Below are 16,362 nucleotides of genomic sequence, written 5' to 3'. Positions count from 1 at the left end.
CTTCTGAGCTCACCAGATGTGCCCGCAGCCCTTCGTGTGGCCCCGCTGCCGCTGGAGCTGTGGGAGCAGCCCCGCTGCGGGCGCAGTGACCCCGGGAGGCAGCTGTGGGGTCACACCGACATCTGGCACCGCTCGCAGCGCTGGGCTGGGCTGCAGCACGCTGCTGGGCCGGGCCGAGTGCTGCTTTTCCAGCGAGGCACACGTAATAAGAGCAGCAGTTGCAGGAGCTGCCGCACAGCCCTCGCTGCCCGGCTTTCGCTTGTCACAAGGCAGGATGCGTTTGCGGGTGCGTTTTGCAGTGATCAGAGTTGAGGATGGAGCTTTGGTTTTGCTCGGTGGCAGTGAGAGCTGCGCTAGCTGGCGGTGCTCAGCGGTGCAGATCTGTGTGTGTGTTCAAAGCCTGCAGCTGATGGCACGGTTTCCTTCCTGCCCTGCTGTGCTCACACCTCGCTGGGAGCGCTGCCTGCTCGGCACCGTGGCACAGGGCTGGTCGCTGTGGAGGTTGGGAGAAGTCTTTCCCTTCGAGGTTGTGCTAAAGGAGCCGTGCTCCTCACCCCCTAGGAACAAAGCGGAGCAGCAGTGCAGCTGCTGGCCCACGTCAGGCTGGGCCGTGCCCTTCCTCCAGGCAGCAGCGTGTCCCCACACACGGGAGCAGTCGGTGCCACGTGGCTGGGATGTGTCCCCAGGTCACCGAACCCATCCCACTGCTGCCTGCCGGGGCCTGGTGCGCCTCGCAGAGCCACGGGCTCTCGGCATGGCTGGCTTGAGGGCATCCTGCCAGCACGGGCGGCTGTGCTGTGCGCCCCGCTGCCGGCCTGACGCTGCTGCTGGGCTTCCTTGCAGGGTGCTCAGCTTCATGAGGTAGATTAGATCCAGGTTCCATTAGAAACCGCTGGAAACGGGTTCCCAAGGAGTTCTAAAGTAAATCAATAACGTGTGTAGTCTCCCTGGCTGGATGTGGTGGCTGAGCTTATGGTTCATTTAAGCCTTGGATTTACAGTGCTTCCCAAATGGTTCTGCTGGGGTTGACTGACATCTGGGTCAGACCTGAGACAGAGTTCCTCAGCAGCGCCCAGCGGGTCTCATTTCCTCCCTCTGTCCCTTGGAGCAGGGCTGCAGGGCGGTCCCCTCCATGCCCAGCTGGTCGGCGGTGCTGCGGGAGCCCAGGGTGCCACTGTCCCCATCCCATCCCTGTCCCCACCCTTAAGCCCTGCCGCTGGTGTCTGAGCTGCCCAAACAGGGCTCAGGCTGGGCGCGATGCAGGGCCATGGTCAGGGAAATCTGCCGTGCCCTCTCCCCCACGCTGCCGTTATCATCAGGTTTTTCCCTGTAGTTCTGTAAGGTGGAGATGGAGCTGCTAGAACAGAATCTATTTTGATTACTAAAACTCCTCGCGATGCTAATTTAGTCAGCTCGTACGTTACAAATGTAGGCTCTGTGTGTTCAAACTGTTCTTGTTTTTTTACTTAATAAGTTCTCAAGATAGTTGCCATGGCAATAATCCTGGATTCCGAGGATACGGACAGGCCCACAGGAGCCAGCACAGAGGGAGCAGAGCCCGACTGCCTCGTGGGGCTCTGAGCAGTGTCCCCAAGCGGTGTCCGGGCAGCGCAGTGTCTGCACAGCAGCTGGAAGGTCTGCCTTTCGGCCGTGGCAGATGGAGTTTGGGGGCGAGGGGTGAGCTGGTGAGCGGCAGGAGCGGAGCCTGGAGAGCCTCCTCCCTGTGCGCTGGGGAAAAGTGGTGGTTTTGGGGCTGACCGCGTGGCCCCGTAACCAAGATCCCATCTCCCTGCGTGCTGGGAGGGACCGCAGCCCTCCGCATCCTCTTACACCGCTGTGAGTGCTTTAAATGAGCGAGCAGAGCGACAGCTGGGCAGGAGGCTGCGAACAATGAAGGTAAAGTTGGCTTTCAGCGACGTGACCCTCTCCAGGCTGCACGCCAGAGGACCATAAATAATGGATGGGAGCAAGCACCCCGGCCAGCACGCTAATGTACGGAGCGCTCAGCGCTGCTTCGCCATTACGTCAGCGCCGCGCCGGGCTCTCCTATCAGCGCTGTAATTCTACTGCTTTTAAATAATAAATTGCGCTGGGAGCTGAAATACTCCTTTGCCCCATTCAAGCCTACCAGGGTGTGCAAGCACACAGATGAATTTTACATACGGTAAAGATAAATTTTGTATCAGGCTGCAGAAAATTCCTTGTGGCCGGGGCTCGGCCCTGCCAGGCGTGGGGCGCGGGGTCCTTGGGCACAGGCCAGCACTGGTGCAGATGGGAGAAGTCCCCATGGTGGCTGTGCTGCTGGGAGCCTGAGGGCCGTTTCTGGCTTCTTCCAGCACGGATAGTTTCCGGGATTGAAAGAAACTTCTTATAAACTAAAGTGTGGTACAACACAAAGCCTGAGATAACCCAAAGCTCGCTGCAATCCCAGTGCGCTTTTGATGACCTGGGTTTGCAGCGGGGAGGGATGAGGCGTCCCGGTGCCCTCAGGGACCCTTTTTGATGGATGCTGCAGCCTGTTTGTGTGCCTTCCAGCTGGGCTTTTGGAAACGCAATGCAAAAATATCCTATAACCGTGATGGGAGAATGTACGTGCACCAAAGCTGTGCAGGAACCGAGCGGGTCGTGTCCCTGTCCCCGTGGTCGGTCAGCATCCCCATGGCAGCTCCATGCCGTGGCAGCAGGAGCTGCTCGGGAGGTGATGCTTTGTTCACTCACCTTTTGCAGCAAGACTTAAGGAACTGTTATTTCTGAATCAGGAAGTGAGCGATGTCACGGAGCTGCATAAGAAAGTGTAAGCAGCTTACGGCGGATTACGGTGACTGACCACTTGGCTATGCAATTAGATGGGGCGATGGTGTGATAAATCAGGAGCAGCTGCTTACCTGTCCCATGATGCTGTTTATCTCGGCACGTGTGCTCCACTTTCCTTGGGGTGGGAGGGTGCCTGGAGCTTGTTTTGCAAGAGCAAAATGGCTGTAGGTCCCTTGCAGCCCAAAGCCGCTCTGTGATTCTGTGGCGTCATTCCCCGAGCAGGGGGCACAGCTTTGCGTTGGGCTGCCTGAAAATGTGTGGGTTCCACTTGCAGATTGTCTGAGCGTAGGTGCTGCAGGGCAGCACGGTGTACAACACACTGGGCCGTGTGTTGGTGCTGCCCAGCAGTTCCGTGAGACCTCCCATGCCTGGGGACTCTTGGACCCCAGTGCACCCCGGAGCCACCCATCCTGTCCCCCTGGGCCCTGCATGGGGGACCTGTGGTGCAGCTTTGCTTCTCCCCATCCCAGCATCTCATCCCTGCTTGGCCTGGCAGCACATCCTTGGCATCCCCAGCAGTGCAGGCGCCTTCCCAGTGCTTCCCAACTTCAACCACAGTGCTTACACCTGGCTGCTGCCTTGGTGATGCGGAGGGCACCCAGTGCCAGCTGGTCCTGGGCCCTTTTACCTCCTTTTCCTCCTGCCCTTAGGGGAGCTGCTCTGTAGGGGCTCGGAGCAAAGCTGTGACGTGGGGTTGGCACCTGGGGGGCACTGACATCAGCTGGTATGTTGTGGTGTGCTGGTGATCCAGAGGCACTACCCAGCTTCCAGATCTAGGTGAGCCGCAGTAAAGTACCTGTAGTTAAAAAATGATGCTAATTAAATTCAGACGCAATAACGATTAACACCGCCGATCTCAACTCGCCGAGTTTCCTCACAGCTCCAATTGATGGGAAAAAACCACTTCTGCACAGGGAAGGAGGGGGAACTTTGTGCTCCTGCCACTGCGCTGCGTCCTCCTCGTGCATCTGCAGCTCCCAGCCCTGCAGCTCTGCTTTATTCCTAGCAGCGAGCAGCACTGTGCCACATCACCTTTGGCGGGCACCGTCTGCATGGTACGTGCGCACATCCCCGCTGTGCTTGGGCTCCTGCAGCGCTTGATCCTTACTGCCTGGGCAATGGCTTTACCTGCGTGCCCGCAGCCCGTACCCTCACTGCACGGTGCTGCAGTTACCCACAGATGTTTCTGCAGGCTTTGGGCAGCCTGAGCTCTGGCTGCTCCTTGTGCCATGCCAGGCCAGCAGCGCGCCGTGCCGCTCGGTGCGTGGTCACCCCGCTCCGAGGGAGCCAGGGATGCTAACGAGTTTGCATACATTGAATTACAGGCAGGGCTTTAATAGTATGGTTTTTAGGCCCTGGCTCCAATCCAACATTTTTTCGTGCTATTATCCTCTATTTACAGCTTTCTGAAATCAGCTGATGTCACCGCACATATGTTTAGAGCCGTTGCTAAGGTGATGAGCTGCAGCGCGGGCGCCCACGCAGCTCCGATGAAAGGCTGGGAGCTGCTGGGCAGCGTCTGTTCCACTGCTGCTTCGTGGGGAGTGCTGAGAGCCACGGAGCTGTGCCACCCCGACAGGGACACGGCGGGCACCGTGCAGTGGCTCTGCTGCACCACGGGCTGCGCTTAGGGCTGCAGCTGCTCTTCCCCCAGAGGCAGGCAGCGGTTGCCCCAAATCCATGCGCCCGACGGCTGCTGCCCATCCCACGTCCCCTTCGTGTCCCTTTGGTGGGGGTCTGTCCCACGTCCCCTTTGAGTCCCTGCGGTGGCACATGTGGGTGATGCGTTCCGCAGGCAGAGCCCATCTCCTATAGAAGCCGTCCCCTGGAATGGAAATTAAAGGACCATCCTTCCTGCGGCGAAAGGCACCGAGCTGCCATCGCAGCAGGGCAGGATCCTGTCCACACAGGGCAGGGCTGCTCCTGGTGTGAAGTGGAATAGCAGTGCCCACCTGGAGCTGCCCACCGAGATTACGCTGCAGGAGTGTTATGGGGGAAAAGTCCTTCTGGGTTTAAGTCGGTGTGTGAAATGAGTGTGAAGAAAACCCTGGCAGTCCGAGGTGTTTCTGTGTCCTTTAGATAAAAAGGAATAAGCAAAATCAGTCTGCCATTTCAGCTGTGAGAAGACGTGGATATGTGTGTATCCATCTCTATTTTCCAGTCCTCCAGTGCACACCAAGCATCTCAAATGATGACAAACGTTTTCTTCCCTGGGAGCTCACTGTTCTCCCACGGATATTTCTTTCCTTTTTTTAAAGGATGCTCGCTAGGGCTTGACCTAGTTTGGCTGCCGTCGCGCTGCAAAACGATGCTGCACGCACCCAGCACAGCTCCCCGCATTCCTGCTCGGGGGGCTGGGCAGAACCAGCCTCACATTGCCCTTTCCATTTCCCTTCTCCTTCCCTCCCCCCTGTAAGGACAGGATTTAGCACATGGCGCAGGTGTTCAGGCACCGCCGCAGGAAGCGAGAGCCTGGGTAGCTAATTTTAGCATAAAATATAAATCTTGTTAATTACTCTCTGTGCAAGGAGCAGTGAGGTGAGGGCCCTGGAAAGGATTTGCCCTGTCTCGCTCCCACCGAAGTGGCCACAGCTGGTGTTGCTGATGGGCAGTGCTGATGGGCAGTGCTGATGGGCAGTGCTGATGTGCCAGGCCCTGTTGCAGGAGTGATGCCATGAATGTGGAGCTGATGTTGGGGTGATGCTGTCCCACTCCCTGCTGCTGTGCTGCTGCCACGTGTGGGTCGTGGTGTGGGGCACGGCATGGGGCTGCTCTCAGCAGGGCACTGCTGGGGCTGCCTGACGTGGAGCGGTGAGGCTCGGGGGCACGGCATTAGAAAGGAGCTTTTATTAAAATAGTGCACTGGGACGTGGCAGGGTAGGGCTGACCTGCTGGCTGCTGTGCTCTGGGGCCGCTGCAGGGACAGGGCTGTGAGCCAGGCTTGTCCCTGGGGTCCCTGCTGGGCTTGTCCCTGTACGGTCTCCGCTGGATTTGTCCCTGTAGGGACTGCTGGGCTTGTCTATGGGATCGATGTCAGGCTTGTCTTTATAGGGTCTCTACTGGGCTTGTCCCTGCAGGTCCATGCTGGGTGTATCCCTATAGGGTCCCTGCTGGGCTCGTCCCTGTAGGGTTGATGCTGAGTTTATCCCTACAGCTCTCGCTGGGCTCCCCGCCTCCCAGCCGCTCTGTGCAGCACAGCCCTGCCCTGCACCTTGCTGCAGATGGGGCCTTGCACTGGGGGTGCTGCCTTGCACGTCCCCCCCCAGATTTTATTCTGGGAATCCAGATATAGCTCCGTGCGATCAAGTGCTCATGACGATGCGGAGTAATCCATACTTGGGGCAAATCCAGGGCTTAAAACTCCTAATAGCCTTGTCCTGGGTGCTGCAGCATGTGCTGCGCCGAGCTGGGGAGTCAAGGTCTTCGCTTCTGATGGTTTAATTTGGACAATGAGTATCACTTAATAGCAGCGTTTTATTACATTCGTTTCACTCTCACTTTTGAAAGAGTTCTTCTGATGCATTCAGGCTCCAGGCCCTTTGGATGCTAATGGACTTCTGCTGGGGTTTTGTTTTTGTTGCTGCGTAGCACCAGGGCTCCCATTCGCCGGGGCTTGGTATGAAGAACGCCCAGCGCCGGACAATGCGCCCATTCACAGCTGCACAATGGAGGTGGAACGGTCCTCACGTAAATCAGCATGCAGAGCCCCAGAGCCCCATCCGTCCGTCTGTCCGTTTGCTGGGCTGGGGGTGTGAGTGCTGGGATGCCAAAGGAACGTGGTAGGTGTGCTGGCTGCAGTGCGGCTGGTGGGTTGAGGTGTAAGAAGGTGAGCAGCTCCTCGCTCTGGGCAGTGGGGATCCAGCTGGCAAAGCGCTGCTCCATCTTCTTACTCTCGAAACCAAAAGTGGCCTTGGCGAAATCCCCAAGGAATTGAGCAGTGCCGCTGCTGGGGGAGCATCTGCTGAGCTTCCGAGGGGACACGGGTGCCGGGGGTCCCACGGCACTGGCTGGGGCTGGCTGTGTTTGCCCTCTGCAAGTGGCCACCACCGGGTGCAGCCCTGGGCCGGGGAGCGACTTCACACTGTGCTGCGACCCACACCGACAGCAAACAGCCAGGCTTTGTGCTGCTAAAGCTGGGTTTAATCTCTCTCAATCTCAGTCACGAGTCAGAAAGGTGAAGGGGTTCATGGAGGCCGGCATGAATCCCGCCTGGCCCTGTTAGAGTGAGCTCCAGGCACAGGGATGCCGAGCCGTGCTGCCATGGGAGGGGAAACCCACAGGTGTGGGCTGGTTTCTACGTGGCAAACCGGGAGCTGCCCCTCCTCCCTGCAGGGCTGGCCGCGCTGGGGGGTTCATGAAAAACACTGAAGCGCAGTGTCAGTGGAAAGCAGAAAACTGTTAGGGAAACTGGCTGGGAAATCATTGGAAAGGCTGAAAAACGCATTGAAAGCGCACAGCTGTGCTGTAGGTGTTGAGGTTCAGTGGGGCTCAGCAGGGTTCCAGGGAGTGGATCCCAGAGCGCCCACGGGGCTGAGCCTGGACATGGTGCCCAGCAGTGCTTTGGCTGCAAGCTGTGCTGGGCAGCAGGAGCTCCCAGCCCTGAGAGGAGAGGAGGGCATCGGGGATGCTCTGGTGTGCCTGCTTCACAGCCTGCTTCACAGCCTGCTTCACAGCCTGGCGGTGCCTGCGGGGCCTTGCCTGGAAGCCATGAGGAGTGGGATGGCTCCACTGCTGGGAGCTTCCTCTGGGATTCCCCAGGTCTTCCTGAGGTGTCCCACACGGGGAAAGCCTTGGGTCTGTGCGGCAGTGAGGTGCTTGTGGGGTGGATAGAGAGGAACACAGAGCGGTGCGAGGAGGAAGGGAGGTGCTTTGCTGCTGGAGTCCTTCAGGTTTCTGTGCAGTGGGAGCTGGGCATTGCGTTGAGGTTGGGATGAGGTTGGACCACAGGAGATCAAAACCCTTTGGGGTTACTCTGCAGCGTGTGCTTGCGTGTGTGTCCGTATATGTGTGCACGGGGACAAGTGCTAGCAGTGTGCGATAGTAATTCATTGCAGCAGAGCCATGCAAACCACATAGTTGGCAGCCCTGGGTTCAGAGCAGCTGTGCCTGCTGGCACCGGGCTGGGCGCAGAAGGGCTGCAGGCAGTGTGGGTCCTCATCTGCAGCTCTGGGCTGGGCGGCGGGGCCGTGGGAAGCGATGTGAGCGCACAGCCTGGTCTGCCGTTGCGAAATGCAGCTGTGGCTGCAGAGCAGGAGGCAGCGTGGTGGGAAGCTGCTCCCGGCCGGCACTGCTGGTGGTTTGGAGCCAGGGCTCGCGTTTATCCCAGCATCTTGAGAACGGCCCCATCTGGAATGTTCTGAATCCCGAGGCAGCGGGAAGGAGATTTCCTAATGTACTCGTGTTAAAGCAGACTTGGCGTTGTAGAGAAGCGTGGAGTTGTCATCGGGACTTTGGAGTGGTGCTGGGCAGGAGATGCTCGCAGGGATGGCTTCAGTCCTGGCCTTGTTTGGGAAATAAGAGCGATGGGGGATGCGCTCGTGGTGGAGATGCTGAGAGCTGTTGCAGGATGGGGGGGGTCTGTTTGGCTGCAACCTCCCTCGGTGCTGTGCAAACCCCTCCCGGCAGGAGCAGCGCTGGGGGCAGCGGGCATGGCTGCTGTGGGGTCAGGCAGAAGGCAGGGTCATGGGGGGACCAGGTGCTGCTTCTGTGAACCAGAGGAGAATCCATGCTGAGAGATGAAGACAGATGTGAGAGCAGCCAATAGGGAGCGAGTGACATCCCTGCCCAGACAGTGAGAGCAGGAGGGCAGCGAGTGTCCGAGAGCAGGAGGATGCTGGGTGAGGGCAGGGGGGCTCGGAGCCCGGGGACCCCTCGGAGTAGCTGATGGCGATGGCCTGTCGGGTGCCTGGTGACACAGAGCACAGAGTGGGGACGTGTCACCGTGTAGATGTGATCTGTCTGAGCTGGTAACTCAATCTTCAGAGATTTGAGGACACCTGTTTTTGGGATGGAGTCTTCAAAAGGAGCCTGAGACTTACAAAATTTTGTATTTTGACAAGGCTTGTTCTTATTCCAGCCATTACAGACCAAACAAATGTGTTGGGTTTGTGCAAATAGCGTCTGTGCTTCTCACTCCCATCCCTGCCTTTGAATTTTTGTGGTGGGTAAAGCCTGCAGCCGGCTCTCCTCTCACTATCTGGTGCTGGAAGACGTCTGCACAACTTCTGTTGCTCCGAGCTGGCGGGATGTGGGCACGCTGCAGAGCATGGACGGAGGGCACCGGCTGAGCCCAAGGCTTCAGCACGTCGCAGCCACGGTGCTGCCATCACAGCCGGGACCAGGTCTGGTCCGTGAGGGGCTCAGGGTCATCCCAGCAGCCCTCACTGCTCCCAGCATGGCCGCGTTGTGCAGTCAGGCAGCGGATGGCTCCTGCCTGTTTCCTTTCCCTTTTGGGACCGTCACTTTTGAGGTCCTCTCCGGCCACGCCTGGTCTCACTGTGTGGCCTTGGGCTTGGCCTGCCCTGTGCAAAATAAACAACATTTTCAGCTGGTTGCTCGCCCTGAGAAGGGAGGGGAGCGAGGGTGTGCTGGGAGATGTTTCAGGGCTGCAGGCTGCAGGGGGACTCACACCCATGCAGTGCCCTGGCTGCCGAGGTGGGCAGCTGCTTTGTTCCATGGAGGAGCACACGGGACGCCATCCCACTGCTCTCCCACTCCCGGCTGTGTGACCCACGTGCAGCCGTCCCGTTCGGAGCCCTGTCGGTTGTTCACAAACGCGGTGGCGATGGGCAGCGCTGGGGGGCTGCTGGGGGCGGTGACAGATGTGAGCAGAGCCCCCAGCCCGACCCCCCCTCCTCCGAGCTGCTCCAAATGGAGGGCTGCAGCTCTGCTGATTGTTGTGCAAATGCGCTGCTCCCTGCAAGCTGTCGGGCAGGCGGGCGCTGTGTGCGCACCGAGAGCAGCAGCTTTCCAAGCGTAATGAGTCAGCGAGAGGAACAGAAGGGCGCAGAATAAATCTGGCACCCGTCTGCCTTCTCGCAGTTAGACGGGTTTTCGTGGCTCCACGTGAAGAGGTACCTGCCCTGCTGCATGCAGCCACGAAGGCAGCAGAGTCCTGTGAGGGTCCGTGGATGGCGAGCGGGCAAGGAAGCCTTCCTAGCAGCGTGCTGGGCTGCGTCTGCTGGGAGCGGAGCGGCTCCTGGGGCAGAAGGCAGAGCTGAGTGTTTCCGTGTCTTTTACAAAGCACACACAAGCTTCCATTGCTCACCACAGGCCAACTGAGTTTCCTCTGCTTGGGCTTTTGGTGAGCGTGGAAGTTACCCGTGCCGCATTGAGGGCCAGCAGCTGAAACCGAGGGGAGAAAGCCTTAAATAAACATCACAAATCGGTGTCGGCGCCTGGCAGAGGCTCTCAGGGCTGTAAACTGCTGCGGCTGCTTCCCCAGGAGCCCACGGCAGTGCTGGGCCACGAGGCCCTGATCCTGGCTGAGCGGGGCTGTGCTGAGCCCCCAGTGCTTCTTCCAGTCAGCCCTCGTGTGCGTGCTTCGGCACTTAGGAAGGAGCAGAGACACAGAGATGCAGCCTTCTGCTGCCGCTCCCCGCCCAGGCGATGCCCTCCATCCTCACCGTATGGACGTGCTGGGTTTGTGCCCAGCCCCACGCGCTGCCACCCAGCACCAGCACAACACGCTCAGCTGTGGGAGGAGGAGGAGGAGGAGGAGGAGGAGGAGGAGAAGGGTGTCCCGGCTCCGGGGTGCCCTCACACTGCCTCTGCTCCATGGCTGCTGCTGCGGGGCTGGGAGGAGGCCTGCGCATTGCTTCTGAAGTTCCTTAAAGACAAAACCAACCCGCAGACCAACCCCGAGGGCCCTGAGAAGCCTAAGTGAAGCACAGAAATGAATGACGATGGCATTCCTGAGGTCCTTCTAGAACACCACACCCCGTCCTCCTGCCCACCCCCCATCCCCGGGCTGCCCAGCCCCCCGTGCCGGGGTTCCCCTGCAGGACAGCGGGCTGCAGGCAGTGCTGCAGGCTGCGGCTCTGCCCGCTGCGCTCTGTTTTCTTTCTCTCTCCCCGCCCACAGGATTCCCAGTCTTGTGATGCAGCTCTGCGTGACTTTGTTCCTGGACCATTTCCTGCAATTGTAGCCGTGCAGAAACCCGGCTGCTGTTAGGAGAAGTTAATGGGAGCAGTGTGTAGCGTTGTCAGGTGGTAATTAGCTGGGGAAGGAGTTTGCAAATGGTCGCTGTTCTGGCTGCTTCAGCGCAAGAGCAGGGAAACCTTTGCTGCAGGAGTTACGGGTCGCTGCTCGGAGCACTGCTGCTGCACAGATGCTTTTTAGCCTCTGGTCTCCAGAGAGGAGATATTTTTGTTCACCTAAAAAGGCCTCGCCGGCCTTGGCTGCAGCCCGCCTTTCTGATCCCCGTTCCAGCTCATGCCTCGCCGTATTTCAGATGTCAGCTGCCTTTTCAGCCCTGTAACCAGGCAACACATGGCAGAGCAGGCAGCGCTTTGTTATTCCCCGGTTCGCCCTACCCGGCCGAGGCACACAGCCCTGCTGCAGCGAGGGGGAGCCCCGGGGAGAGCCCCGCAGTGCTCAGTGTGCATGGCTCTGCCCTCCTCCCCAGGTTCCAAAAGCGAGGTTTGGGAGGAGGCTCTGTGCTGGAGCAGCAGGAGGCTTTGGGGCAGCGGAGGTTGCTCTCTGTCCGGGCACACGGTCTGTTCCAGGCTCCCCTGCCATGTTTGCAGAGCAGGTCCCAGCTTGCTGCTGCGGCGCTGTGCCATCCTGCTGCTGCCCTGGGAGGTTCCATGTGGTTTATCCCCCACGAAGGTTTATCCCCGCATCCCCAGTGAATCCATCCTTTTGCCACGCCTGACTTCTCTTTTCCTCTCTCTAACAGACGGTTGATGATGAGGCGATGGCAGCATAAATGAAGATCAAGTAAGGAAGGCAGAACGATGCCCAAGGGTGGGTGTTCTAAAACACCACAGCCAGAAGATTTCTCTCTCAGCAACGACATGGTGGAGAAACAAACGGGGAAAAAGGTAGCGTGGTTTGTTTGTTGCTTTCCTTTGGGAACGCTGCCCCTTGTGCCTGCCATCTCTGAGCTGTGACACCATTCCTCATGTCAGTGCCTTGCCCAGGGCTGTTCCTCCCAAACCAAACCTGCTTGCTGGCGCTCTGCCTGCAGGTGAGGTCCCCTCTGCTTTCTCAGCAGCTGTAGCGCTGCCTGGGAAGTGCTGCACCCGCCCAGACCTGTGTTGGTGAGCAATGGGAGAGCGTGAGTAGACTTCCAGTAGGACTGGGACTGTGCGAGGAGCTCTGCTGAGCACGGAAGGGCCAAGCAGCACTGTGGTCTTGTGAGTGCCGTGCAGGGGAGGGGATCTTCCTCCTCCTCCTTCCCTCTCCAGCTGCCAGCACAAGGTCTGGGTGCTGAATGCAGCCTGGCCAGCAGCTGCTCTACAAAATAGCTGTTGGGGTTTACTCGAGGGCCTGACAGGGCATGAGATGAGGTTGTAACAATAAAATCCGAGCATAAGGGTAAGTGAGTACATGCTTTTCCCCTGCTTTCCCACACCCAGATGCTCATTTGCTCCAGACTTGCACCGTGCCTCCTCCCTTTCAGCTTTTCCTGGCATCCCCATTGTAGCTTCCAGTGAAGAGAGCTGCATTCAGCTGTTACCTTTAAATAAAAACTGACCCCCTCCTCTGTTGTATTCTGCAATGGAAACAAACATGGCCCACTGTTCCTTTGCTCCCCCCCTTCACCCCGGCCTTCCCTGGGCAGTGCTTTGTCACCGTGTCTCGTGCTCTGATTCCACCACGCCGCCACGTTACTGACAAAAGGAGGCAAACAACAAACGACCGGAGGAGAAATCCCCAACAGAAGTGTGGTTGTGGCACTGGCAGCATCGGCCCGGTTCCCCTGTCCGTGTGTTCGGGTCCATTGCAGAGCCACACGGCGGGGTTCCCACTCCCCTCGTTTACCCTGGCCATCGCCGGGCCCGCAGCCTGGGGGCTGTCAGCCGTTCCTTGCTGTGCTGCTGCTCCCGCAGTCCAGCAGCAGCGTGGTGCAGGATTCCCCACCCCACACATGACTGTGCTGCTCAACCGGGGGGGGTGAGGGCGAGCCCTGCTGCCTGCCCAGGGCCAGCATGGGCTGCGGCTGTGCGAAGGCTCCGGAGCCCCCGGGGGGAGCTGGGGCCTGATCCTGGGGCCTGATCCCGGTGCGGGGCCTTATAAGGGCTGCTGCTGCCCTGGGCTGCCGGCTACAGCCCGGCCCGAGGGCTGTGCACAGCTATGCACGCCTTATATGAGGAATTCCGCGGCTCTGCGCTGCCCCACGGCTGTGTGCTCACAGCTGAGGCCCAGCCCAGAGCAGCAGCAAGAAGGAGAGCCCCGCTGGAGCCGCTTCCCACTGCAGCCACATCCTGCACGGCTCGCTGTGAGCTGTGCTCACGGGTTCTGTGTCAGTGGGAAATGCTTGGCTGAACGGTGGTCACACAACGTGCAGCAGGACAGGGTTCAGCATTCGCTCGGGGCTTTCCTCCCTCCTCCCAGGTTTGGTACAGGGAGGCTGTCCCGTCGTTTGCCCGGTCTGTGCTGCAGGTGATGCTGCTCGGGGTCGGGCAGCCTGTGATGCTCCACGTGGTGGCACAATCCCAGCCGTCTCCCTCTGTGCTCTGAGTGTTTTGTTGCAGCCTATGAGGACATGTTCAGAATGTTGTGAACTCCAGACGTGGTGCCTGGTACCCTGGGTTGGGGGACACCCCGAGGGACCCAAGGCTTGGGATGGTGCCGGGGATTGTTTCCCCCACCCTCAATCAGTCCTTGTGGGGGTCCAGCCCTGCCCCTCCTCGTTCGCAGCGCAGGCTGCCAGCTCCCCTGCTTGCTCACTGCAGCTTGTTTTTTACGAGCATTGCAACCTGAAACACTTCCAACATGTTTTGGAGAACAAAGGGCTTTGGGGATTTCCATGCAAGGCTTTGCATAAGAGGCCGGGATGTGAGTCAGGTTCTGCTGGTGTTGCAGTGGGAGCAGCACGGGGCCATGTGGGCACTGCCAGCTGCTGGGCAGAGGGGAGGGGGCTGCAAACTGCTGGAGTGCAGCTCCATTTGCATGGGGCTGTGCACGGCTCTGCCTTGCAGAACGGTGCCTCTGAAACAATGCCATTTATTTTTGCTGTGAGAACCAACGTTTGGATAGTAAGCTGGCCTGGGCTGAGTTCTGCACGAAGGTAAAAAGTGGTGTTTGTTTGTCTGCCTCCTAAGTGAGCCGAGCAGATTGCTGTCACTGCCTGCCTCGCTGCTCAGAGGTGTTTGTGCAGAGAGGAGCTGCCACGGGTGCTGCTGGGCTCGGTGTGCACCAGGCATGGCCCTGGCTGCTGGGGCAGCTGCTGGGCGCTGCGCTGTGCTGAGAGCACCATGGCTGGGAGCTGTTGGAGCTGCAGCCTTCCCCTGGGGTGAGGCTGACTTGAGGTGGCCCTGCTTACTCATCTAGTAAGTCTTACTAAGAGCGTAACGTGACAGCAGGGGGGTTTCCTGAAGTCATGCTCTGCAGCCTGCCCTTTGCCCAAGTGGTTTCCAGCAGCACCCAGAGAGGGACTTTGCCCCCATTGCAGAGCTGTGCTCAGCGCCAGCAGCCCGTGCAGCACACAGGGACTCAGTGCTCCTTTCTGTGCTGCGCCGACTGGTTGGGTCCTTCCTTCTGCAGAACCCCAGTCATGCGCTGCTCAGCTTGAGACACAGGATGACCTGAAAGCGAAAACTTTACTCAAAGAAAGGACAACATTTGTCATTACAATATTGGAAACGATTCACAGAAGGAAAGCTTAAAATAAGAATCTGAAAGCAGACGGTATTTCCAGGAAAGTTTGCTCTGCACCGCCTTAACTTCTCTGCGGTGGTTTGGCTGCAGCACCTGCAGGCTGCCTCAGAGCTCAGTGCTTCCTGGGGAGCAGAGCGTGGCCCTCCTTGCTCCAATGCATCCCTCACTCCTCAGGTTGGGCCCGGGATCAGCAGCTCTGAGTGCAGGTGGAGCTGCCCGTGCCTGCCCAGTGCCCCTGCCGAGCTTCCCTCTGTGCCTGGGAACACGGTTTGTCTCATTGCCCTTCTTTCTCTCCCCCAGCACGGACCTTTAAATAATCTTGCTGTACCACGAGGGCGAGCGTAGAGTCCTGCAGCTCAGCCTCTCGCATCAGAACCCAAAATGGAGGGAGTTCGGGGCGGGCGTTGCACAGGAGAGCAGGGCTGGGTGCTGCTGCTCCCCAGCCGGGTGCTGGCAGCAGAGCCCAGCTCCAGCTGCGCTCACTTTGAAGACCACAAACGGAGCCGTGCTCGGTGCACGCAGCACGGCCGGGCCCTGCTGGAGCTCTGCTCCGGGCTGACGGCTGGAAGGAGCGCTGCAGTCGAGGAAATCCCACCGCAGGGTGCCAGGGGCTGGACTGCATCCTGGCCTCCTGCTGCACAGGGCTCCTTTGTACTTCGGTGGCGGGTGGGGACGCCAAGCGGAAAGGTCGGGGCCGGGAGTCGCTGGCACAGCCTGCGTGGAGCCGGGAGGAACAGGCGGACGGAGCTGCCCTGCCCTGCCTGCTTGAAGTTGCGTGGTTTCTGTAACGTAAAACCTACAGGTGTGTGACTTCGCTCTGCGCGGGACGCCCGGGGTTTCAGTTCTGTACCAGCTTTCACTGTTGGTGTGAAAAACTTTGCCTGCCTCCGTGCTTTGTGCCGTCGCCCTCCTCCCGGTGTCACAGCCCTCCCACTGCCCGTGCCGAGCGGCCCCAGCGTCGCCTCCCGCGCTGTCGTGCAACAGATTGGATTTATGCTTAAGGTCGCTTTTCCTCTTAAAATCCCGGTAGGAAGCAGCTTAGAATTAAGCAGCTAAATCCTTCAGCCTGCGCTGCCCTCTCTGTCAAAGTGCTTTTTCCTGCTGCCGCAGCACTCCGACCCCATGCCCGCTGTGCACAGCTGGGCTCTGCTTCGGCAGCGTGGGGCACGGCTGTGGCAGCAGCTCCAGGCACGCGCAGGTGCCGTGCTGGCAAGGGGACGGCTGCTAACCCGTGCTCTCCTTTCTCTTCCCAGGATAAAGATAAAGTTTCTCTAACCAAAACTCCCAAGTTGGACCGGAGCGATGGCGGCAAAGAGGTGAAAGAGAGGGCTACCAAGAGGAAGTTACCTTTCACTGTTGGAACAAATGGAGATCAGAAGGACTCGGATACAGGTACGGGATTCCGACTGCACAGTGCAAGCAGGAGCGCCCTCTGAGAGGACAGAGCTCTCTAAAACTCAGATTGCATGCCTCCTCCTAAAGCAGATGTGTTGTACCTGCGTCTGTGTGGATGTGTGTGTTACCTCTCTCTCACCACGCTTTGTTAGTTTGGGGCTTTTGACTTCTGGTGTTGTTCTAAAACAGAGAAATCATTTCTGGTCGATGCGCACACAGCTTGCACTGCCGTGCTCACTGCTTTGCCTGCAGCTGAGCAGCGTGTCCCCAGCAAGTTCCTTGTGCCAGTGTGCTGCTCCTGAGCTCATTGCTGGCTCTGTAAGCAGA

The 16,362-nt window shown here is 58.9% G+C and overlaps 1 protein-coding gene across 2 annotated transcripts in view; it reads left to right on the top strand.

Moving 5' to 3' along the window:
* ANKRD11 (ankyrin repeat domain 11) overlaps positions 1-16,362 on the top strand; it is an 82,636-nt gene that overhangs the window by 45,300 nt on the left and 20,974 nt on the right. For both annotated transcript variants that reach the window (XM_085234954.1, XM_085234953.1), the window contains 2 exons: positions 11,714-11,858; positions 15,894-16,032. In XM_085234954.1, the coding sequence (XP_085091080.1) occupies positions 11,772-11,858; positions 15,894-16,032 (226 nt within the window). In that variant the 5' untranslated portion in view covers positions 11,714-11,771. The remainder of the gene's footprint in view (positions 1-11,713; positions 11,859-15,893; positions 16,033-16,362) is intronic.

Source organism: Meleagris gallopavo, chromosome 13, assembly GCF_905368555.1.
Source record: "Meleagris gallopavo chromosome 13, MGAL_WU_HG_1.1, whole genome shotgun sequence".
Lineage (NCBI taxonomy): Eukaryota > Metazoa > Chordata > Aves > Galliformes > Phasianidae > Meleagris > Meleagris gallopavo.
Note: the sequence above shows the minus strand (reverse complement) of the source record. Positions and strands in the feature narration are given on the sequence as shown.